We start from the raw sequence: 25,082 nt of genomic DNA on the forward strand, positions 1-25,082 counted from the left end.
CGCGAATAGGCGGGGGTCTACTGTAGTTGTCATTGGTATTATTCAACCAGAAACGGAACATTTTATATTAATACTTAAGCAGTAAGGAGTAAAACACTTTACGATGTGCTGTTATAGGAAAATAATCAACAACAGGATAGTCTCACGTGACCTGGCACAAAACAAAGTTACTCTTACCACCCTGAAGTTGATTATTTTCCTTTAACAGCATGTCCTGTGTGTTTTATTCCTCTTTTCATCAGCAGACTGCTGTGGTATTAATGTTACAGCAGCGATAAACAGTCCTTCCCTCACAAGCCTCTCGTTTTTGGAAGGAGTCTCCAGTTTCAGTGTTTTGTCAGATTCTGAGGTTTTCGGACCGAGGACTCACCTGCCCCTCTTTGATGGTGATCTGGCCCTGCTCCTTACAGCCAATGAATGTGCGGTTACACCTGAACACCCGATCACCTTCTTTCACCAGGTGAGCGTAGGCAGCTGGGAAAAACCCTATCCTGTCCTCGATCATGCCCTAAATCCATGTTGAGCATAAAACAAAAAACATCCGTGTCAATTATCATCAGGTATTTCATTCGTAATCATGGCTCATGGAAAACACTTTGGCATTTACCTTCCACCAATCTTCATTCGAGTCGTCCGCCAGGATTATCCGATCTCCAGGTCTGGGGGAAAAGAACACCCACAAACATAAAAAGTACAGGTTTTCTTTAAGAAATCTCACAGACACTGCTTCATAAAATCCTGAGATGGTTTACGATGTCTTTCGTTAGCCGTACACGCTCTCGGAGGCACAGCAAGCACACTAGTCATTTTCATTCGATCCACATTCACTGGATATGAGCAATCACGTGCTCTGATTGGCTACTCTACTACTAGGATATCAGCTCGTGTACCATGAGTCAAGAAAAACAAAAGGGCGGAGTGTGTTGCCGAACCAACCGAGGATAAAATAAAAATTACCTGAAAACAAAACCTTAAAAAGGATCAAGTATTTAAAAGAAACAGTTGAAAGAACATCGTCATTCTCACCCCACCCCACCCCACCCCACCCCAATAAGTCCTGTTCCACACTCCAGTGCAGTCGGTGGCAGTAATGCACCTTTAAGTTAATAATAATAAGTTAAATTTATCTACCGCCTTTTCAATACCCAAGGTCACTTGACAATTATCAGGAAAGGGAGGGGAAAGAAGGGAAAAAAGTCCACCAAATAAAGGTCAGGATGTCATTCCAATGGTGTAGCAGCCACAGTCCCACCAAAAGGCGCACAAAAACAAGTCCTACACCACCTGCACAGCCGCCGCGACACCACCGAGCAACATCGCTCGGAACACAGCGCCAAGCACAAAAACACCGCCGCACAGAGCGCTGGACAACCACGACGTTAAAACACACAACGAGTTCACTGCAGTCCATAGCGAGGAGCACAGGCATCACCCATGGCAAACCAAGGCCTGGAGGGAACCGACGCCCAAAACTGGGTCCGGAGTTACACCACAACCAGCGGACAAAACATCTCATCTCATTATCTGTAGCCGCTTTATCCTGTTCTACAGGGTCGCAGGCAAGCTGGAGCCTATCCCAGCTGACTATGGGTGAAAGGCGGGGTACACCCTGGACAAGTCGCCAGGTCATCACAGGGTTGACACATAGACAACCATTCACACTCACATTCACACCTACGGTCAATTTAGAGTCACCAGTTAACCTAACCTGCATGTCTTTGGACTGTGGGGGAAACCGGAGCACCCGGAGGGAACCCACGCGGACACGGGGAGAACATGCAAACTCCGCACAGAAAGGCCCTCGCCGGCCACGGGGCTCGAACCCGGACCTTCTTGCTGTGAGGCGACAGCGCTAACCACTACACCACTGTACCGTCCGAAAACAAAACAAAAATATAAAATAAAAAGCTCTGGTGAAAAGCAGCAGCCAGAATGTGCACGGCGTACTCTCAACCGGAAACAGGGGAAAAAAGAAGTTGGTTTGCTAACCACCAAAAATCCCTAAAGAAGAAGAAGACCCCCCCCAAAAAAAGCAACAAAATATGGAAGAAAAGTATTTGATGATAAGAACGTATCTTTTTTTCAAGAATTATTATTATTGCATTTTTCACAAATTGCTCCTGTCATTTCGCCGGTTTGTTTACATTCAATGCGGAAATGATTTTGTCGGACGTTTTGTATAAAGTTTTTATTTATCGAATTTGCAAAAAAAAAAAAAACTGCTCTGTTTCTTAAATCCAGTGAACGTGGATAGAATAAAACAGTTATTCCACTCAATCTCATTGTACATGGATTATAGACAACGATCAGCTCATGTATGACTCAATTTCGTGGAACAACTGTGAAACAGCCCACGGCTCATCAATGAATGTGAAATGAAGAGGTGACAAGAAGACCGAGTCCCCCGCCGCCCTATATACCAACTATATACCAAGTTTCAAGATATTATTTGTCATATTTTTCAAGTTCTGCTGCAGGAAACCAACCCGACCTCTTTACACTGACCTCAGCAGCCCATGGCATAACAAACCCACCGGACCTTTGGTCCAGCTGAGCTAAAAATTCTCACATTTCTTCATATCAAAAGGCACATACACATTACTTAATCAACACGTATACCAACTTTCAAGACCATCCCACTCAGTTTTCAAGTTCTGCTCCGGAAACAAAACCTCCCCCTAAGACTAACCTGAGAGACTCAGTCTGAAATTGTTTCCATGGAAACATGAAAAATTTAAATTTCTCAAATTGATCAGTATGAAAAGGCACATCTCCATCACCTCGTTAACATGTACACCGAGTTTCAAATCCGTATCACGAATAGTTTTGGATATATGCTCCGGACACAAACACTGCTCTGAGAAACGAAGTCAAAATCTATTTTTTATGTAAAAATTTGAAAAATACTTTTTTTCAAAAATCCAAAAGAGCAAACGGCACCAGTTCACATGTTGCTTGATATGTATACAAAGTGAAGTGGAGGTGAAGGATGTGATAGAAATGCAGATAAAGCTTTATAATAACTTGAGTACGGTGCGATTGAGAAATGACAGCATTTAAGGAACACTGGAACGAAAACATTGGTGAGGTTTCACTGGAAGGCTCCACTGACGTTAGTTAACAGGAACCAACCATTAATACACCATCAATTTAATAGCATTAACAAATGATCACTGTTTTATTTGAAGGTAAAGAAACCAAATAACTACAACCCCGATTCCAAAAAAGTTGGGACAAAGTACAAATTGTAAATAAAAACGGAACGCAATAATTTACAAATCTCAAAAACTGATATTGTATTCACAATAGAACATAGACAACATATCAAATGTCGAAAGTGAGACATTTTGAAATTTCATGCCAAATATTGGCTCATTTGAAATTTCATGACAGCAACACATCTCAAAAAAGTTGGGACAGGGCCAATAAGAGGCTGGAAAAGTTAAAGGTACAAAAAAGGAACAGCTGGAGGACCAAATTGCAACTCATTAGGTCAACTGGCAATAGGTCATTAACATGACTGGGTATAAAAAGAGCATCTTGGAGTGCCAGCGGCTCTCAGAAGTAAAGATGGGAAGAGGATCACCAATCCCCCTAATTCTGCGCCGACAAATAGTGGAGCAATATCAGAAAGGAGTTCGACAGTGTAAAATTGCAAAGAGTTTGAACATATCATCATCTGCAGTGCATAATATCATCAAAAGATTCAGAGAATCTGGAAGAATCTCTGTGCGTAAGGGTCAAGGCCGGAAAACCATACTGGGTGCCCGTGATCTTCGGGCCCTTAGACGGCACTGCATCACATACAGGCATGCTTCTGTATTGGAAATCACAAAATGGGCTCAGGAATATTTCCAGAGAACATTATCTGTGAACACAATTCACCGTGCCATCCGCCGTTGCCAGCTAAAACTCTATAGTTCAAAGAAGAAGCCGTATCTAAACATGATCCAGAAGCGCAGACGTCTTCTCTGGGCCAAGGCTCATTTAAAATGGACTGTGGCAAAGTGGAAAACTGTTCTGTGGTCAGACGAATCAAAATTTGAAGTTCTTTATGGAAATCAGGGACGCCGTGTCATTCGGACTAAAGAGGAGAAGGATGACCCGAGTTGTTATCAGCGCTCAGTTCAGAAGCCTGCATCTCTGATGGTATGGGGTTGCATTAGTGTGTGTGGCATGGGCAGCTTACACATCTGGAAAGACACCATCAATGCTGAAAGGTATATCCAGGTTCTAGAGCAACATATGCTCCCATCCAGACGACGTCTCTTTCAGGGAAGACCTTGCATTTTCCAACATGACAATGCCAAACCACATACTGCATCAATTACAGCATCATGGCTGCGTAGAAGAAGGGTCCGGGTACTGAACTGGCCAGCCTGCAGTCCAGATCTTTCACCCATAGAAAACATTTGGCGCATCATAAAACGGAAGATACGACAAAAAAGACCTAAGACAGTTGAGCAACTAGAATCCTACATTAGACAAGAATGGGTTAACGTTCCTATCCCTAAACTTGAGCAACTTGTCTCCTCAGTCCCCAGACGTTTACAGACTGTTGTAAAGAGAAAAGGGGATGTCTCACAGTGGGAAACATGGCCTTGTCCCAACTTTTTTGAGATGTGTTGTTGTCATGAAATTTAAAATGACCTAATTTTTCTCTTTAAATGATGCATTTTCTCAGTTTAAACATTTGATATGTCATCTATGTTCTATTCTGAATAAAATATGGAATTTTGAAACTTCCACATCATTGCGTTCTGTTTTTATTTACAATTTGTACTTTGTCCCAACTTTTTTGGAATCGGGGTTGTAAATCAATCAATCAGGACTGACATTAAGAGGAGACACTGCAGGTGAATAAGGTTTAGACCAAAACGTCAAGGGCGTAGAAGCTCATCCGGCCTGCCATCCGAACACCCATGACGACCAAAACATCAAACTGAACTGAAATGTGACGATGTGAGAGAGGACCAACCTCCACGACAAACTGTTTACAACAGGAAAATCAACAAAGGACTAAATTGTGTTCCTGGAGACAAGATCGACCCAAAACATCGATCAGAACTGAACTGGCATGATAAATGAGAGAGGCAATACAATTCTAGTCAGAAGAAAATGTGTTAATTTGACCTGATTACTAATTTGTTAGCAAAAATTTGACAAAACAATGACCAAGTTTTGTGCAGAAGGTCGAGTTCTTTCAAACAAAACAATCGGAACTGAAATCCGTTTCGAACTGACGGAGGAGATACGATTTAACTGAATTGTGGATGACGGACGGACGCCACGGCAACAGCTCATCGCTCAATACCTTACGGCCAGATGAGCTAATCGTGATCAATATTTAGTCCCGCAGTCGAAAGGTAAAAGTGATTCTGGTTGTCTGAAATGGCCAGCTACGTGGTACAGCTTCGTTCTAAACCATATCCTGAACCACATCATCAGGGTGACATCACTGCCCAAGTGGATGGGCGTGGTTTGAGTCGTGTATTTCAAACACAGCTGACAGATCAGGAAAAACACCGAGACGTCTTTTCCGTCTCACCTGTGAATAATTATTCGCCTGATTTAAGGTTCTCCACAGCGGTTAGCATGTGATTATCATAACGAGGAATTGTTAACGAGAGCAGTGAGGTGCATCGCTGTGTGAGGTGTCTGTGTGGAAGAGAAACGCTCACTACAAAGACTTCACAAATCAGGGGGAGCATTAAAGTGAGCAAGCGGCTGGAACAGCACAGAGTCTGGGGAAACAGCTTCATCATAAATAAACTCATTAATTCTTCAGAATACTAACTATATTTTACGACGACGCATTAGAGGGAATTAAAAAAAAAAAGCTTTAAAATTCAAAGCTGAGGGAAGGGGAAATATTCCGAAAATTAATTTCATTCATTACATTAGCTCTGAGACTTTAATTTTCCAAGTTTAAAGTCATAAATTTACAAAAAAAAACTCAGATATTCTCTGAGTGTCACTAATGGTGCTGAGTTCACGGAAGCCTTCAAACATGTCCGCCACGGACTACAATTCCCAACGCCCCAGCACCCTCCCTGTCCCGAGTTCGGATTAACGCCGTGTTCCACACCACAATCTATCAGTGCACACGACTTAAGGACCGTAACCACAAACCCTCAGCGCGAAGTATTGCTCTGTGTCTCTGTACCTGATCATACCAAACTGTTTTGGTTCCCGTGCTGACTTTAGTTATGTTGACCCCACTTTTGTTTAGCTAGTTAGCTCATCTGGGTGACAGGGGATGAGCTTATCGCATCATGTGTCGTCCGTCGTCCTTCCGGAGTCGTCCACATTTCACAAAAATTGCTTCTTCTCTCTCAATTCTTCACCGATTTTGATTCTTTCTGGCATGAAAGTACGGGTACCTAGGGTGCATATAACTTCTACCTAGATTTGCTTAATTACAATTATTAATGAAATTATGGACTAATTAATCCTTAATAAGCAGTTCAACAAAAATCGGTCAATTCCTCGCCGTTTTGGATTCTTTCTGGTGAATAGGTCGGTATTCCTAGGGTGTATATAGCTTGTATATAGTGTATATAGCTTGCAACATTTATTGCGCAAGGAAGATGGCCCACTTTAGATCGTTCCTTCTGGACTAGACAGTGAGCTACACTGTCATTGACGGACTCGTTATCTTCTGGTGACACTCTGTTCGTGAATTGATCGACCCTTTGCCTGAACTTGACTCCGCTCCTCGTCTCATGATTTGGATTTGGCTGTTAGTTTGCGACGCAACTGCATCTGTAAGTGCCTGTACCCGCGGACATGGAGATTATGAGGTCATAAATTTGCAAGCAAAAAACTCAAATTCCAAGATAAAAAAGTCGCAAATTTGCAAGGAAAAACAAAAAACAAAAACCTTGCATATTCCCTGAGATAACAATCACATGATTCCTGGCTGCAGTGCGTTCTGAGAAATGGAGTTGAAAATCTCTGAGTGACATATTTAAATAATATTGGCTGGTGTTGCATGGTATATCAGATATATTCCATTCAGCTAGCATGATACTGGACGAGTCAAAGACGAGTAGCTGAATGGAATATATTTCACAGACCATGAAAAAAAACAGCCAACATGCCAACATCATCATCATTATTATTATTATACATGGACACTCTTCTACACTGAACATTTGACTCACTCCGGCTGAGTGAATGCTGGCGCAACTGGCTGCCACTGCTCGCTGGCAACTTCTAACCACTTTTAAAGTGATTTTAAGGGTTTCTCACCTGGCTCTGCTTGCCCTGGCGTTCAAGGGACTGGGTCCCTGTGCACAATGTGGTCCGATATGATATATATCTGGTCCATGATTATCTGGCCTCTCCTGTTGCTGGTCCACCAACCCGTGACTGGTTTGCTCCAGTACTCAGCTGCAGAGCTTCCCCGGCTACGGTTCCACCTGTCTGCGCCTCCACCGGCTCTACTTCACTTTCATCCGGACATCGCTTCCCAGCCTCACCGGAAATACATTCACCGTGGATCCCGCTGGAGCCTTCATCAAAACACCTCGACAACAATAAAATCCATCTGGTCCATCTCTGGGCGGCACGGTGGTGTAGTGGTTAGCGCTGTCGCCTCACAGCAAGAAGGTCCAGGTTCGAGCCCCGTGGCCGGCGAGGGCCTTTCTGTGTGGAGTTTGCATGTTCTCCCCGTGTCCGCGTAGGTTTCCTCCGGGTGCTCTGGTTTCCTCCACAGTCCAAAGACATGCAGGTTAGGTTAACTGGTGACTCTAAATTGACCGTAGGTGTGAATGTGAGTGTGAATGGTTGTCTGTGTCTATGTGTCAGCCCTGTGATGACCTGGCGACTTGTCCAGGGTGTACCCCGCCTTTCGCCCATAGTCAGCTGGGATAGGCTCCAGCTTGCCTGCGACCCTGTTGAACAGGATAAAGCAGCTAGAGATAATGAGATGAGATGAGATGAGATGGTCCATCTCTCGTTGCCCTCCACGAAACACTGGTCGAGTTGTTGACCACAGTGTGCTAGCCAGCCCGGTTCGGTTGGCTAACATTGCTGTCATAGGTGACAACACCACTGTCAACTTCAGTCTACTCAACATCCGCTCCCTTACGAGCAAAGGGTCTCTCATCCAGGATCTCCTCATTGACCGTAAGTTTGACTTTCTCTGTTTAACTGAGACATGGCAACAACCTAATGACTTTTCCCAACTCAATGAATCAACTCCTCCGGGGTTTGTTTACATCGGTCAACCTCGTGGCTCCGGCCGGGGAGGAGGTCTCGCGATAATTTACCGCGATAAATGAAAAGTCTCGCCAGTGTCTCTACCTGCCTTCAGCTCCTTTGAATTCACTGTATGTCAACTGTCTGGATCTACTCCCACCATCATTGCAATTGTCTACCGCCCCCCCAAACCAAACAAAAACTTTTTAAATGATTTTGCTGCTCTGCTGGCACACCTCTCCACTCTCTCACCAAACATTATTTTGTTGGGAGATTTCAACACCCACATGGACAATATCAACAACACTCTTACCAGAGACTTTTCATCCTGCCTTGAGAGTTTCGGTTTTCAGCAGCACACCAATGTTCCCACTCACTCCAAAGGTCACATCTTGGACTTAATTTGTTGCTCTGGTATCTCCCCCCTTGACTGTACAGCAGATGAACTCCCTATAACTGACCACTTCCTCCTCTCATTTAATACCAAACTCTCTCTCTCCACTACTAACCTCCCTCGTCTTAATTCTTTCCGTAACATAAAGGATATCAACTTGAATCCTCTCTCCTCTAGCATTGACTCCCTCTTGGACATTCACAATTTAACCACCCTGGAAAAGCTGGCCTCACAGTACAACACTGGCCTTCACACCATCCTTAATTCCCTTGCTCCACTAAAAACCAGGTCTGTCTCCTTCTCCCGTTCTGCTCCCTGGTTTACACCTGAACTTCGGCTCATGAAAGCCAAAGGCCAAGAACTTGACCGACTTTACAAGAAAACTGGACTATCTGTTCATAAAGACGTACAACAATCATGTACTTCATTACAAGGACTGTATTGCTCAAGCCAAATCCAATTATTTCTCTGGTATAATCTGTTCTAACGAAGGTAACACCAAATCACTGTTTTCACTGCTCAAGAATTTCAGCCAACCCCCAGACTCCCTACCACCTCACCTGTACTCACCTGCTTTCTGCAACTCCCTCATGTTATTCTTTGCTGAAAAAATCCAAACAATTCACCAGCATCTCGGTTCACAATCCACCCCCATCAGTTTACCTGAACTTCCTCCACCCTCTCACTCCTTCTCCTCCTTCCAGCTTCCCACCGCTTCAGAAATCTCAGCTCTCATCTGTAAGTCTAAGCCATCCACATGTCAGCTGGACCCCCTCCCTACTGTTCTTGTTAAAGCCTGCCTTCCTTCTCTGGTCCCTCTCATCTCTGCCATCATCCATTCCTCTCTTTCTACTGGAACTGTTCCTACATCCTTTAAGACTGCTGCAATAACACCAATATTGAAAAAAACCCGGTGCAGATCCTACCAACTTCAATAACCTACGCCCTATCTCTAATCTACCCTTCATTTCCAAAATTCTTGAAAAAACAGTAGCTAATCAACTCCACTTCCATCTGTCTCACAATAACCTGTATGAACAGTTTCAGTCTGGTTTCCGTCCCCTCCATAGCACAGAAACAGCTCTAATCAAAATCACCAATGATCTCCTCATGGCAGCTGATTCTGGTTTACTCACCATCCTCATCCTCCTTTACCTGAGTGCAGCCTTCGAGACCATTTGTCACTTCACCCTCCTCAATAGATCAGCATCCATTGGTATCACTCACACCCCCCTTGACTGGTTTAAATCTTATCTTTCCTGCCGCATTCAGTTCATTCAGCTTAAATCTTTCACATCCCACCCTTCCCCTGTCACTTCAGGTGTGCCCCAGGGCTCTGTCCTGGGGCCCCTCCTTTTCATCATTTATCTCCTTCCCCTTGGCAACATCTTCCGTAAATATAACATCAGTTTCCACTGCTATGCGGATGACACCCAGCTCTACCTCTCCAGTAAAACCTGGTTCTCCTCCAACTTCCTCAAACTAAACAGTGACAAAACTGAGGTTCTCCTCATTGGCACCAAATCGTTACTATCCAAAATTGACAGTTTCTCTCTTTATATTGACAACTGCTCCATCTCCCCCTCCCCACAGGTTAAGAGTCTGGGTGTCATCCTCGACAGCACTCTTTCCTTCCAATCCCACATCAATAACATTACCCGGTCTGCGTATTTCCATTTACGCAATATCAATCGTCTCTGCCCCTCCCTTACTCCCCATGCCACTGCTATTCTTGTCCACAGCCTCGTCACTTCTCGTCTGGATTACTGCAACTCCCTCCTCTCTGGTCTCCCTCACAAATCTGTCCATAAGATCCAACTGGTCCAGAATTCAGCTGCCCGCATCATCACCAGAACGCCCTCCATCCACCACATCACGCCCATCCTGCAGCAGCTCCACTGGCTCCCAGTCAAGTTTCAAATTGAATTCAAAATCCTTCTGTTACCTTTCAAGGCCATCCACAACCTCGCTCCCCCATATCTGTCCGATCTCCCCCACGTTGCCACTCCCTCTCGTTCCCTCAGATCTTCTTCTTCCATCCACTTGACTGTCCCCTCCGCCCGTCTCACCACGATGGGGAGCAGAGCTTTCAGCCGCTCTGCTCCCTGGCTTTGGAACTCATTACCTCCCGAACTTAGAAATATCAATTCCCTTCCACATTTCAAATCCTCACTCACAACACACCTGTTCAAACTTGCTTTTCAAATTTAATCACTGCACTGTCTAATTTTTAAATTTTGAATTGTTACTTGTTTTAAATTTTTTTTGTAGTTTTAATGTATGGTTTGTCTTTCATTTTTGTACGGTGTCCTTGGGTGCTAGAAAGGCACCTTTAAATAAAATGTATTATTATTATTATTCCTATCAGCATTCTCGGAGGCCGACGCTAGCTTACCCGCAGCAGTGCAGTTACTTTCCAGCCGGTGTAGTGTTAGTGAAAGCCAACGCTAGCGCAATCAACCCAGTGCTACCAAGAGCTCCTCGCACAGGCTAACGACTGAGAAACTAAGATTTCTGTCTCTAGACTCTTCTTCCACGCTGCACGCTCGCTACAGTATTTTTCACTCAGACTTAAGTATTCATTTCCCTGTGTAATTTACTAAGTTACTTTAAAAATCAACATCGACAGCTACACACAACGGAGCGACCTGGCAGCCAAAATTCTCTCAAAATCTTCCGTATTTAACGAAGCAAACCTGGCAGCCATATTTCTTTCCAAATTATCACAGTTTTACATCTCTGACGTGTCTCTTTTCCAGTTTTTCGATGTCCACTGGTCTGTTTTTCTCTTGTAAATATGCGTGAAGAATATATAATGAAGTTTTGGTAGCCTTTCGGGTGTTCGACGCATCTTTAGTTTCAGTTTATTTATTTAGTGCTTAATTATCGCATAGCTAATCCTCGCAGTAGCCCTGGGTTAGCCTCGTCGTTTTTCTTTCCCGGCAGACAAAGAAATGACTGTCACTGGATATTTGCATGAGCTCTGACGTGTGATGTCATGTTGTCTTGACAACGTGCAATATTGAAACAATTTTCAACGCTCATTCTCCATTGGGTAGAGTGACGCAATACACATAGGATAAGCGATATGCTAACAATATTGCATGCTGTCAGACCAAATGAATGAAACCCACTAGAAGGGAATAGAACACGTTTTTATTACATCAAAAAAGTGTCCTGTATATATAATTTTTTATATTGCATGATCAAGGAGGAAAGAGTTCTCCTATTCGCTGTAACTCTTGTCTCAGCCGTGGTGTCTTTGGAGTGATGGCATTGATCCAACCAAATGAAGTGATCTGTTTTTTTCTTTTTAAACCTACAACGGGCCTAATACTGTATGTCATCGTAATATTTAGCTAGCAGCTTTCCAAAAGCAATCAAAATGTGGCCAAAAATAAAATACTAAAGTAATCAAGACAAAACAGTGATTTAAAAAAACGTAGTGAGTTTAAAAATATATAATAAAATACCATGTGTGGTGGAAAAAACAGCAAAGTGTTTAAATATATATTTTTAAGACACACTGGGAGACATCATTCAAACGTTACACGATGAACTACAGGTCTATTACAACTAAATGGTTAATATCAGATGCATTGCGAGTGCATTTTACAGCCACGTCGAGTCACTTCACACTCTGTGCCTCCTCAAGTCTCTGAATCTGTGACCTCGTGATTCCATCAAGTGACTGTAATCCAACATCCAGGAAAGAAAAAAAACAAAACTCTGGTCAGAAAACTTCACCTCTGACTGTTAAAGAGCACTGACACTGGAGACTCCTTCCATCAACGTTACATAAATATCTCCTCAGACGCAACTTCATCTCTCTTTATTAAACAACAGATTTAAAAAATCCATTTATTATGACACTAGTCTCAGATTAGAGTCCCCGTTAATTAACTGTTACTATAGAAACTGTTAGAAAGAGTGCATTAATATAAACCTGTTATGTTACAGCCAGAACTACAGCCTGAGCCGTGCTGCTGTTCTCCAAAAAAACCCAACAACCAGAAGAATTCAATCGCACTGTGGTATGTCACAATTAGCCGGTCCTCATAACGACAGGAATACCTGTATGGGTGTGTCACGCTCACCTCATCTCCAGGTCCTGTCTTTCTTGTGGGGTGAATCTGTACAAAGCGACGTAGGTGTTCAGCGGCAGGATGTCCTTCTGCAGATCTTCATCTTCATCAGTCTATAGAACACACACACACACACTTGGATTTCTATCATTGTGGGGACCATCACTGACACAATGCATTCCCTAGCCCTTTACCCTAGCCTTAACCATCACAACTAAATCCCTAACTCCACCCCTTACCGAACTCTAACTTAAACCTCATTCTAACCTGAACCCTAAAATTAAGTTTTAACCCTCAAACAGCTCTTTGAAGAAGTGAGGACCAGCCAAAATGTCCTCACTTCCCAAAAATGTCCTCACTCTTTTGTTAAAAAATGTGTTCTGCTCCTCAATATGTAGCAAGTACACACACGTCTCACGATTTTTGACATAATTATTATTGCAGTTAATTAATGCTGTGCCTGCACCTCAACCTAACCCCTAACCATAACCTCAGTAACGAAAAGGAAACTTTTTGGCTCTTTTATTGATTTATTTATTTTTAATTTTTGTTTAAAAAAACACAACACCACCAATTTCGTTGTGAGGACCATCCAAATGTCAACACAAGGTCGAAATTGTCAGATTTTACTTTCCTTGTGGGGATATTTGGGTCTCAGTCGTATATAAAACATATACACACACACACACTTGTATTCTTATCATTGTGGGGACCATCACTGACACAATGCATTCCCTAGCCCTTTACCCTAGCCTTAACCATCACAACTAAATCCCTAACTCCACCCCTTACCCTAGCCTAAACCTCATTCTAACCTGAACCCTAAAATTAAGTTTTAACCCTCAAACAGCCCTTTAAAGAAGTGAGGACCGACCAAAATGTCCTCACTTCCCAAAAATGTCCTCACTCTTTTGTTAAAAAAATGTGTTTTGCTCCTCAATATATGTAGCAAGTACACATACACACACTTGTCTCACGATCCTTGTGAGGACCTTCCATTGATATAATTATTAATGCAGTTAACTAATGCTGTGCTTCAACCTAACCCTAACCTCAATAATGAAAAGGAAACTTTTTGGCTCATTTATTTATTTTTGTTTAAAAAAACACAACAGCAGCAATTTTGTTGTGAGTGCCCTCCAAATGTCCCCACAAGATCGAAATTGTCAGATTTTACTATCCTTGTGGGGATATTTGGGTCTCAGTCGTATATAAAACATATACACACACACACACTTGTATTTTTATCATTGTGGGGACCATCACTGACACAATGCATTCCCTAGCCCTTTACCCTAACCTTAACCATCATGACTAAATCCCTAACTCCACCCCTTACCCTAGCCTAAACCTCATTCTAACCTGAACCCTAAAATTAAGTTTTAACCCTCAAACAGCCCTTTGAAGAAGTGAGGAGCGACCAAAGTGTCCTCACTTCCCAAAAATGTCCTCACTCTTTTGTTAAAAAAATGTGTTTTGCTCCTCAATATATGTAGCAAGTACACATACACACACTTGTCTCACGATCCTTGTGAGGACCTTCCATTGACATAATTATTAATGCAGTTAACTAATGCTGTGCCTCAACCTAACCCTAACCTCAATAATGAAAAGGAAACTTTTTGGCTCATTTATTCATTTTTGTTTAAAAAAACACAACAGCAGCAATTTTGTTGTGAGTGCCCTCCAAATGTCCCCACAAGGTCGAAATTGTCAGATTTTACTATCCTTGTGGGGACATTTGGTCCTCAGTAGTATATAAAAACATATGTACACGCACACACTTGTATTTCTATCACTGTGGGGACCATCACTGGCACAATGCATTCCCTAGCCCTTTACCCTAACCTTAACCATCATGACTAAATCCCTAACCCCACCCCTTACCCTAGCCTAAACCTCATTCTAACCTGAACCCTAAAATTAAGTTTTAACCCTCAAACAGCCCTTTGAAGAAGTGAGGACCGGCTAAAATGTCCTCACTCTTTTGTTAAAAAAATGTGTTTTGCTCCTCAATATGTAGCAAGTACACACACACACACTTGTCTAATGATCCTTGGGAGGACCTTCCATTGACATAATTATTATTGCAGTTAATTAATGCTGTGCCTCAACCTAACCCTAACCTTTAACCTCAATAATGAAAAGGAAACTTTTTGGCTCATTTATTTATTTATTTTTGTTTAAAAAAAAAAAAAAAAAAACACAACAGCAATTTCATTGTGAGGACCCTCCAAATGTCCCCACAAGGTCGAAATTGTCAGATTTTACTATCCTTGTGGGGACATTTGGTCCTCAGTAGTATATAAAAACAGATGTACACACACACACACACACACACACACACACACACACACACACACACACACCGCCTTCACAAGAACAGAATGTTTGGCAGGATCGGAGTGTTTGATCTGTTTACGTGCAAAGACAGAAATCGTCATTGTGTCATCTTCACATATGTCTCCTTACATTCGGTTCCGAACTGGTAGAATAAACACAACCGGGGAAAGACTGAGTCTCATCACCCCTCCCCCCATACACACACCCCTCGCTGTAGTGTGATGACTTTTTTTCTCGGAGCGATCCGGAGACGGCTGTGTGTAGGAGGCCTCATCCTGCGTCCGTGGTTGTGGCGTGATTCAGGAAGCGAGTGGACGAAGAGGAAGTGAAGGGAACGTGGTGGCTCTGAGATTCACGCCTGCGGAGTCAGTCTGCTGCCTGTACGGCTTTAACCAGCCAGAGGGATAAAGTGGGCGCTCGTTAGGAGATCGCTCCAGGGAGGAGTGTGTGTTCAGAGCTATTATTTGAGTGCGAGCTGTTGCCTCTTATTATATTCTCGACATTCTTTGCTAATATAATATTTCTGTACAATATAATATGATAGCTTGGACATTCTTTCTTTTGCTTTGGGAAGGTGAACATGCAAGGCATGTGGCATGTTTGAGAACACTGTTGCTAGGCAACAGCTACCTTGTTGCCACGACAGCTCACTAGTAGAGTTTTTATTTCGTCCTCGGTTGGGTCAGCAACACGCTCCGCCATTTTTGTTTTTCTCTACTCACCGTATATGAGCTGATATCCTGGAAGTACAGTAGCCAATCAGAACGCAGGATTGCGCATATCCAGTGAATGTGGATAGAATAATGTAATTTATTTTTTTCGCGGTCCGGTTTCCATCAAATCCTGCGCTCTGATTGGCTGGCGAGCGGGTCCGGATCCTACGATACAGACCCCGGTTACGGACCTCTGGCGACTCGCTCGTTCACAACAACAACAACAAATATAGTAGAATTTTTTGTCAAAATTTCTTTTTTTTATAAGATTTATAGATTATCAAAAATCGTATAAATTTTTGCCAGCATTTCTCAGGAGAATAGCATTAATTTTACAGCATGGATAGCGATAACGACAGTCTTCACAGCCAAAGCGAGTTTTACTCCCCTGAGGAAGAAGAAATAAAAGAAAACATTTCAGGAGAAAGCTAAAAACCTGTAATTTGCTAACGCCGAGCAAAAACATGGCTGAATGACTCAATTTTGTATAAATAGGGGACTACATAGGCGGCAAAATGTAGTTTTTTTCCTGCCATGGAAGTGCACTTGTATACCGAGGAGGAAGCCATTTGCATTACAGCCGTGAATGAGGATTCAAAATGGCGGCTCGGCTCGGTTTTGCCTTTCGGGCACTCTCGTTTTCTGTTAGAATTTGGTAAAGAAAAAAATAAATATATTATTTACCAGCTTAAGGTCGGACCGTATGGTGAAATACCGTGACCTCGGCCTTGAATACTGACCTCGGCCCAGAGGGCCTCGCTCAGTACTTTCAAGACCTCAGTCACGGTATTTCACGATATGGACCTCCCAGCTGGTAAATAATATATATCTGTACGGTATAATACGATCGCTTACAATAGCTTGTAAATTCTCTCTTTTGCTTTGGGAAGGTGAACACGCAAGACGTGGCGTTTGTTGCTAGGCAACAGCTAGCTTGTTGCTACGACAACTCACTAACAATTTAGCTAGTTCTTTCAGAAACAATGTCGCGTCTTACAGTCAGCGCAAGTGAAACAAAATTGTCACGAAAACCGACTTAATCACATTAATCCTGGGTTCTGCTGTGTTGTGAAACTGCATAGTGTTGATTTGATTAAGACCCCAAATAAATTGTCTTGCATCACATGCAAAGTAAAACATGTAAACCAGAACGTCAAAGACGTAGTAGCTCATCTGGCCTGCTGTCAAAACAACCATGACGACCAAAACGGCAAACGGAACTGAAATGTGACGATATGAGAGAGCACCAACCTCCACGACTAACTGTTAACAACATGAAAACAAAAGTTTTTTTTTCCCTAAGCTGAAAAATAAACAGAACCTAAATAAACAGAACCTTCTTAATAAACTGGCCAGAAGGGCTGGTTCAGTCTTGGACTGTCCTCTGGACTCCATTGAGGAGGTGGGTGAGAGGAGGATGTTAGCCAAGCTGACCTCAATCATGGAGAACCCCTCTCACCCCCTACATGAGGCTGTGGGGGCTTTAAGCAGCTCGTTTAGTAGTAGACTGCTACACCCACGGTGTAAGAAGGAGAAATACTGCAGGTCATTCATACCTGCTGCTGTCAGACTGTATAACATCCACAACTTGTAACGTAGCACCAATAACCTGTTTGTTGTTTAATTTGCACTACTTCACCACTACTACCTCTGCCATCTCTCATCGATGCAATTATGTGCAATAATATAGGCCCTAAACTATTTTTATGCATACTTATATATATATTATTTATGTATATATGTGTGTGTGTATATATACAGAGTCTACCTGTAATGTGCAATTTTTCCGAGCCTCTCAATAAGGCAACTTTTCTATACTTTTTCACGGTAGATAATGCAAATAGCCCTCTGTATTTAATCCTTTGTTTGTCTAATTTTTATTTCAGTTTTATTTGTTATCTGTTTGACATTTTCTTGCTACTGTAACACGTGAATTTCCCCGATGTGGAATGAATAAAGTGAATCTAATCTAATCTAATCTAATCTAATCTAATCTAATCTAATGGTAAAGGAAATTAATATTTTTTTCCCGGATGTTCTGCAATATTAAAAGTAACCCTAAATGGATAAAAAACATGCCTTTTTGTAATTAATAAAAAACAATCATTGGTAAACTGCTGTGGTGTAAGAGGAAAAAAATCATGCAAATATGTGCTGCTTAGGAAAAAATTTAGGGGTGGTATTAGTAACTACGCTTCACATCAGGCCACTACACACACACACACACTCTGTATCTTTCATTCTGTCCACACGCAGTCTGGACGTTTTAATGGCCGCACTTGTCTGACGGAGTTATAAGTCTCACTCTGCTGCCCTGATATCAAACACACTGCTCAGTGTGTGTGTGTGTGTATGTGTGTGTGTGTAAAAAGAATTAGCTGGCCATTTAGTGAATGGATGTAATTAGAACTGCACACTGAAGTCCGGATATAAAGTTAGCTGTTAAGACGGATCGATTTAGATCAGTGTATGCCACTCCGGGGATTAATACCAACAATCTTCTGTTCACTAGCGCAGATCATTAGCTATAAAGCTGAAGCGAAGCGAAGGAGTCTCAGGGAAACTGATCGCTTACTTCCGTTTCATTTCGGGCTAATCATTTAGTGTAGAGAAGAGCAGGGAGGCTGGGGATGAGCTCTCAGCTTTTGTACATTGTGTGAAATTCTTTGCAGGTCGCGTCCCATTCATATTGCATTCCAGAGTATTTACTAAACCCCCTTACCACAACTAGGGATGGCGAAAACTAAAAAAAATCTTGACCGACCACCGAGCCTCATTAGCCGGTTAAAGTCGGTTAACCTATGAGTTTAAACAGGGATGCAAACGGCGCGCCTTTTGGCGGATGCCGTCTTTTTCACGGCTGAATCGTGCAGATCCGATTTTTTTGGGGGGGGGGGGGCCGTTGGAGTGTCTGAATAATTTCATCAGAGTAAATTCTGTATTAAAATTACTAAATAAGCAAATGCCGTTACAGTCCATGAAACATAGGAAGTATAAGTATGAGAAGAAAACAGTAAATCAGAAAGCTGCGCACGTTTTCGCGGAAGCTGAGCAAATGTGCGCAGCTTTCTGATTTACTGTTTTCTTCTCATACTTCCTATGTTTCATGGACTGTAACGGCATTTGCTTATTTAGTAATTTTAATACAGAATTTACTCTGATGAAATTATTCAGACACTCCAACGCCCCCCCTAAAAAAAAAATCGGATCTGCACGATTCAGCCGTGAAAAAGTCGGCATCTGCGCCTTTAGTTTGTATGGAGAGATATGATCTGTAATAACATGCATTGTTGGCTACAGACCGAAACGTACTTTCAGAATGCACTGGCCAAGGCAGGACTAAACTCCATGTGCCTTCTAATAATAATTAAAAAAAAAACAGAATAGTAATTTGTAAGCTAAAAAGCCTGTGTCTACACTTTTCTTTCGCCGAGTGGCAGCTGTCTTCAACTGGGGCGGGAGGGCGGGACATGACTGAATGGGTGTTTCTGATTTGTCAGCTGTCGTCCTTACACCGTATGGCACGCCCCAAGCGTTTACAACACAGAATTCCAGGTTCTCCACTCCAAAATCGGCAGCTTCAAAACGATTGATTTTTTTTTAACCGACAACCCAAAAAAAATTAACCGGTTGACGTTGATTCGGTCAACCACCGGTCAAACAGTCATCGGTTAACATCCCTAACCACAACATGAGTTTCTCAGCGTGGAACATATACTGGCCTTCAGGATTCAGTTTTACTGTCGTTATTTTTTGCAGGGAGACATGGGACACAAATAAAAATCCCGAGCTTAATCCTACATGTTTAATTTTTATTTACTATCTTGTAAACGTGTCCCATGAACACACAATGCTGGGACAGTGATAGCAAAATGCCCGTTTACCTAAAACCCGACTCGACTGAACAGTCGAGAGATTGTTTCTCAAGAAGGAATGAAATAAGTTTAACCCCTTCGATGCCCTTGGACGGGTCACGTACGTCATGAAATCTTTTACCGCTGTGCCTTATGATGTCCTCATGCAGGGACACGCCCACATTTTTAACAAACATTTTTAAACTATTGTATATTTGTAAACCACAAGAAAAAAACCTGTTGGGAAGCCATGGCCTAATGGTTAGAGAAGCAGCTTTAGGGCTAAAAGGTTGACTGTTCAATTCCTTGGACCAGCAGGAATGGCTGAAGTGCCATGGAGCATGGTGCCTAAATCCCAACTGCTCTAGGTATGTTGCACATTGCTCTGGATAAGAGCATCTGCTGAATACCTGGAATGTAATGAACTGTCCTGACTCTCCCCATTTTGGAAAAAAAAAAAGTAAAAATCCTTAAACATTTTTACACGGAGTTTAAGTTGAATAAATAATACTATATCCGGTCAGTCTAGTCGACATACACTACCGTTCAAAAGTTTGGGGTCACTTTGAAATGTCCTTATTTTTGAAAGAAAAGCACTGTTCTTTTCAATGAAGATCACTTTAAACTAATCAGAAATCCACTCTATACATTGCTAATGTGGTAAATGACTATTCTAGCTGCAAATGTCTGGTTTTTGGTGCAATATCTCCATAGGTGTATAGAGGCCCATTTCCAGCAACTCTCACTCCAGTGTTCTAATGGTACAATGTGTTTGCTCATTGCCTCAGAAGGCTAATGGAGGATTAGAAAACCCTTGTACAATCATGTTAGCACAGCTGAAAACAGTTGAGCTCTTTAGAGAAGCTATAAAACTGACCTTCCTTTGAGCAGATTGAGTTTCTGGAGCATCACATTTGTGGGGTCGATTAAATGCTCAAAATGGCCAGAAAAATGTCTTGACTATATTTTCTATTCATTTTACAACTTATGGTGGTAAATAAAAGTGTGACTTTTCATGGAAAACACAAAATTGTCTGGGTGACCCCAAACTTTTGAACGGTAGTGTAGTTTAATTCCAAACAAATCCCCAATTCACCAGCGTCCATTACACTGTAGAATGGAGGTGGAGCCGAAGTAGAAAATACTTTAAAGTTTTGGTTGATAAAATATTTCACTTCACAGACCCTACCTAATATTTTATCAACCAAAACTTAAAAGCATTTTCTACTTTGGCTCCACCTCCATTCTACAGTGTAACGTGCGCTGGTAAATTGGGGATTTGTTCGGAATTGAAGTATGTAGACTAGACTGACCAGATATAGTATTATTTATTCAACTTAGACTCCGTGGAAAAACATTTAAGGATTTTTTTTTTCCAAAACGGGGAGAGTCAGGACAGTTCATTACAGGCGTTCAGCAGACGCTCTTGTCCAGCTTCGGCTCCGAAGGAAGTCGGTTACTCTTAGGAACGAACAACATCTAACTTCTGATGGAATCGAAAACCTGGTTGAAATTAATTTATGGGAATACAAACTATCACGAGTCTCCCCCCGTCCCAACTCTCCCCATTGCAGTTTTCAGTTCATTCATATAAAGCTTGTTGTATTTAAATTTTTCTTACCCTGCTGTACACGACTCCATCATGTTGGTTTTAAGACTGCGCTGAAAATAAGATCCGATCAGGATTATTGACTCTGTGGTGTCGAGTCAGCCGCAGCTAAGCGTAAAGATTTCTCATTTCACCCCTGATACGACTGGAAACTGACAAGTTCCAAGGTCTAAGATTCCTGTTCTTGGCTGCAGGAGCGGAACCCAATGTGCTCTTCTTCCTCCTGCTGCATGCTGAGATGCTTTTCTGCTCACCACGGTTGTAAAGAGTGATTATATGAGTTACTATATCCTTCCTGGAACCAATCTGTCCATTTCCCTCTGAGCTCTCTTATCAACAAGGTGTTTGTTTCCACCCACAGAACTGTCTCTCCCTTACTCGATGTTTTTTGTTTTCCGCACCATTCTGTGTAAACTCTACAAACTGCTGTGTGCGAAAACCCCAGGAAGGAGACCGGCGGTTTCTGAAATACTCAAACCAGCAGTCCATGTGGCTCAAACCAGCATGCACGCCACAGTGAAAGAAAGTCACACTTCACTGTGAGATCACAATTTTTCCCATTCTGATGTTTGAACATTAATTAACCGAAGCTCTTGATTTGCATCTGCGTGATTTGACGCATCAAGGGATCGACTGGTTAGAGAACGGCATCAAACAGTATGGGTGTTCCTAATAAAGAGGCCGATGAGGATAATGTTAAATATTTATATCGTTTATATTAAAAAAAGTGTTACTTAGATGCAGGGCTTTGAACCGGTTCAAGGAACGAAAACGAAAACCGGGAACTTTTTCTATTTCACATGGAACAGAAACGAAACCAGAAACTTTATTATTTTTTATGTTCCGGAACAGAAACGCTTATTAAAAATAATGGTAACCGGTTAATACTGGTTTTTATTTCGTTCCTCAAAGTTTCCGTAGCCTACAAATTAAAAAGCCATTCTCCTCCTGCGCAAGTTTCTATGACCCGCTGGGGTTCACTTCCTGTGTGACGTTCGCTGACTGAATGGAGAGAGCGGGAGGGTGGACTACTATCACGTCTCCATGTGATAATAAGTGAATTACTGAGTGTCTGAGCAAAGAAGAGCCTGAACGATGCAACCTCCCTATTGGCTGTTTGTAAAAATGTATCAATTGTTGCCCTTCCCACGGGAATCATCGCGGGCTCGAGAGACGAGACCTGACGAGTTAGTTCGTTGGTAGCAGAACAAAATGTCTGGACACAAATCGGGTTTTCAGAAAAGGAAAGAAAATAAACGGAGGGTCGAAAATACAAAAAAGGAGGCAGAAAATGCAAAATGAGTTTTAAGGTAGGACAAATGGTTAGTTTTCTGAGGCAGCCCGCCGTGGCTGCAGGCTTTCAGTTGTGTCATTGAATGTTTACTTTTCTGAGGCAGCCCGCCGTGGCTGCCTGCAGGCTTATTTATTATAGCCCATTTAGTTAAAATAGTTGATATAAAATGTTTATAGTTATAGTTATGTGATGGTTGTCCTGATTTAGACTGGTGGGTCTGTGGTTGGTAGAAGAGAGCAACTGGACTTGCTTGAAAAGTCTTGAAGACGTTTCGCCTCTCGTCCGAAAGGCATCATCAGTTCTGTCTGTCTAATAGGGAGTATCAAGTATTTATCCTCTCATGGATCATCATAGAATCCAAATCAGAATGCTGATGGCTGCATTGAAGGTGGCTGATAGATGTCATAGACACCCACCTCTGTTTAGTGATGGTCGTTCCAGGCTGACAAAATTGTTGTCCAGTTGCTCTCTTCTACCAACCACAGATTACTATGTACCTGGACGACTGAGTATCTTCACAGATATGTTTCTACACACTTTGGGATGAGTTCCCTTCGACTAGTGCGGGAGTATGAGAGGACTTCCAGAAAACTGGCAGACATCTTAGCCAGAGAGGATCGTTCAATTTTGTCAGCCTGGAACGACCATCACTGAACAGAGGTGGGTGTCTATGACATCTATCAGCCACCTTCAATGCAGCCATCAGCATTCTGATTTGGATTCTATGATGATCCATGAGAGGATAAATACTTGATACTCCCTATTAGACAGACAGAACTGATGATGCCTTTCGGACGAGAGGCGAAACGTCTTCAAGACTTTTCAAGCAAGTCCAGTTGCTCTCTTCTACCAACCACAGATTACTATGTACCTGGACGACTGAGTATCTTCACAGATAGACTGGTGGGTGTTTTTTTTTTTTTGGGGGGGGGGTTGCGCGATGTTGCGCGATGTTGCACCCGGGTCCAGATTAGGGCAGAACCGGCCCTGGCTACATTTCAGGTGTAGTTTGTTTTATGTATGTATGTACTTGCATAGATGTGTACTTGGTCTTCCAATATGGCGCCTAACAAAATCTCGCGGCGCGGTGACGTCATGCGGTAGCCCTCTATAGGGCCTGACTCGCCTTTGGTAACACACTAAACGAATTCTCTTTCATTTTTGGCACTTTTTCTGTTTGTGTAGATGGGAAGACATACTGAGAATCCAAATCGCCAACATTTGAAATAATAATTGTTTTGAATTATTTCTTGTCTTATTTAATGAAGGTTGTAATAGAATTAGCCGACATTTGGCTTAAGCTGGATGAGACAGACATAATTTTATAGCCATTTGTTAAACAGCTGACAGGGAACGTAATTAACCGTTCCGGGAACGAAATTTTTTTGTTCTAACCGGTTCGGGAACGTCTATTTAATGGTGGAACCCAAAACCGGAAACGTTAAAATTCCGTTTCTGTTCGGAACGAACCAATAGGAAAAAATTTCTGGTTCAAAGCCCTGCATAGATGTGAACTAATCGCCTGTGTCTTCTCTGAAACACTGAGACGCACTTATGAGAATCTGGGTCCTGCTGGTGTGTGTGTGTGTGTGTTTATCCAATTAAAAGCATTAAAGTGTGTGTGTTTATGGCGAGGGTGTGATGTGGGTGTGTGTGTGTGGGTGAATGCGAGTGCGTCTATATTTTGTTGTGTGCAGCAAAGCAAATGCACAGATACACGATGGGTAATAAAACTGAACACAGATTTGGTGCGTGTGTGTGTGTGTGTGTGGGCGCTGGACTGTGTTGATGCTCCAGCAGAACAGCTGTGTGTGTCAGATGCTGCATGAGCCTCCTCTCGCTCCAAAAGATGAACCGACATGGTGCTGTTTTCCCATTTTATTTCTGTATTTTATATATTTAAAGCTGACGCAGGAGATTCAACCTGAACTGCAACACTGATCAGTGTTTCACTATCACCATCGTCGCGGCACACCGCTTGATCTTCGTACGTACACAGCACCACAATGTCTTCGTGATCGTTCGTTAATACGTTATTTCTACAGACGCAACGTTGACGGGGTAACTATAAACGGATACAAAGTAGGACGCGACGCTCTTAAAATAAATCCTAAAATGTCAGGTGGAAATAAGGAGGATGATGCTTTGGTGTGGAATTAGGGCCCGATCTGTCTCAGCTTGAAGAACTCGCGTCGAACATAACCGTGCATGCAAAAACAAGTCGTTGATGACATCATACAGACATTTCACTCTGCATGGTGGAGAATCTCAGTTTGTAACGATGTAATTAATGTAACGGCACGCGAGAGTTGTGTTACGCATTACACATTAGGGCTGTGCGATATGGGAAAAAAATGAATATCCCGATACATTTTCTCCATTTCATGATATACGATATATATCTTGATATATTGAAATCTCCTCTAAAGGACCCCATGAAATCTAACTTTTATGCAAGGCTGACACTTGCACGACTTTTGGCCACGATTTTGTCGTGGCAAGTCGTGCCATTTTGGGGCACGAACTGGGAGGCTCCCGCACTGTTCACGACTAGTTCACGCAGAGTTCATGACGAGTTCACGAAT

General features: G+C 42.4%; 1 protein-coding gene across 3 annotated transcripts in view; it reads right to left on the reverse strand.

Moving 5' to 3' along the window:
- The window catches only part of stac (SH3 and cysteine rich domain), a 248,919-nt gene that overhangs the window by 44,520 nt on the left and 179,317 nt on the right, over positions 1-25,082 (reverse strand). For all 3 annotated transcript variants that reach the window (XM_060933346.1, XM_060933344.1, XM_060933345.1), the window contains 3 exons: positions 12,697-12,797; positions 608-659; positions 371-508 (listed from right to left, as the gene is read on the reverse strand). In XM_060933346.1, the coding sequence (XP_060789329.1) occupies positions 371-508; positions 608-659; positions 12,697-12,797 (291 nt within the window). The remainder of the gene's footprint in view (positions 1-370; positions 509-607; positions 660-12,696; positions 12,798-25,082) is intronic.

This window comes from Neoarius graeffei, chromosome 11, assembly GCF_027579695.1.
Source record: "Neoarius graeffei isolate fNeoGra1 chromosome 11, fNeoGra1.pri, whole genome shotgun sequence".
In the NCBI taxonomy this organism is placed as follows: domain Eukaryota; kingdom Metazoa; phylum Chordata; class Actinopteri; order Siluriformes; family Ariidae; genus Neoarius; species Neoarius graeffei.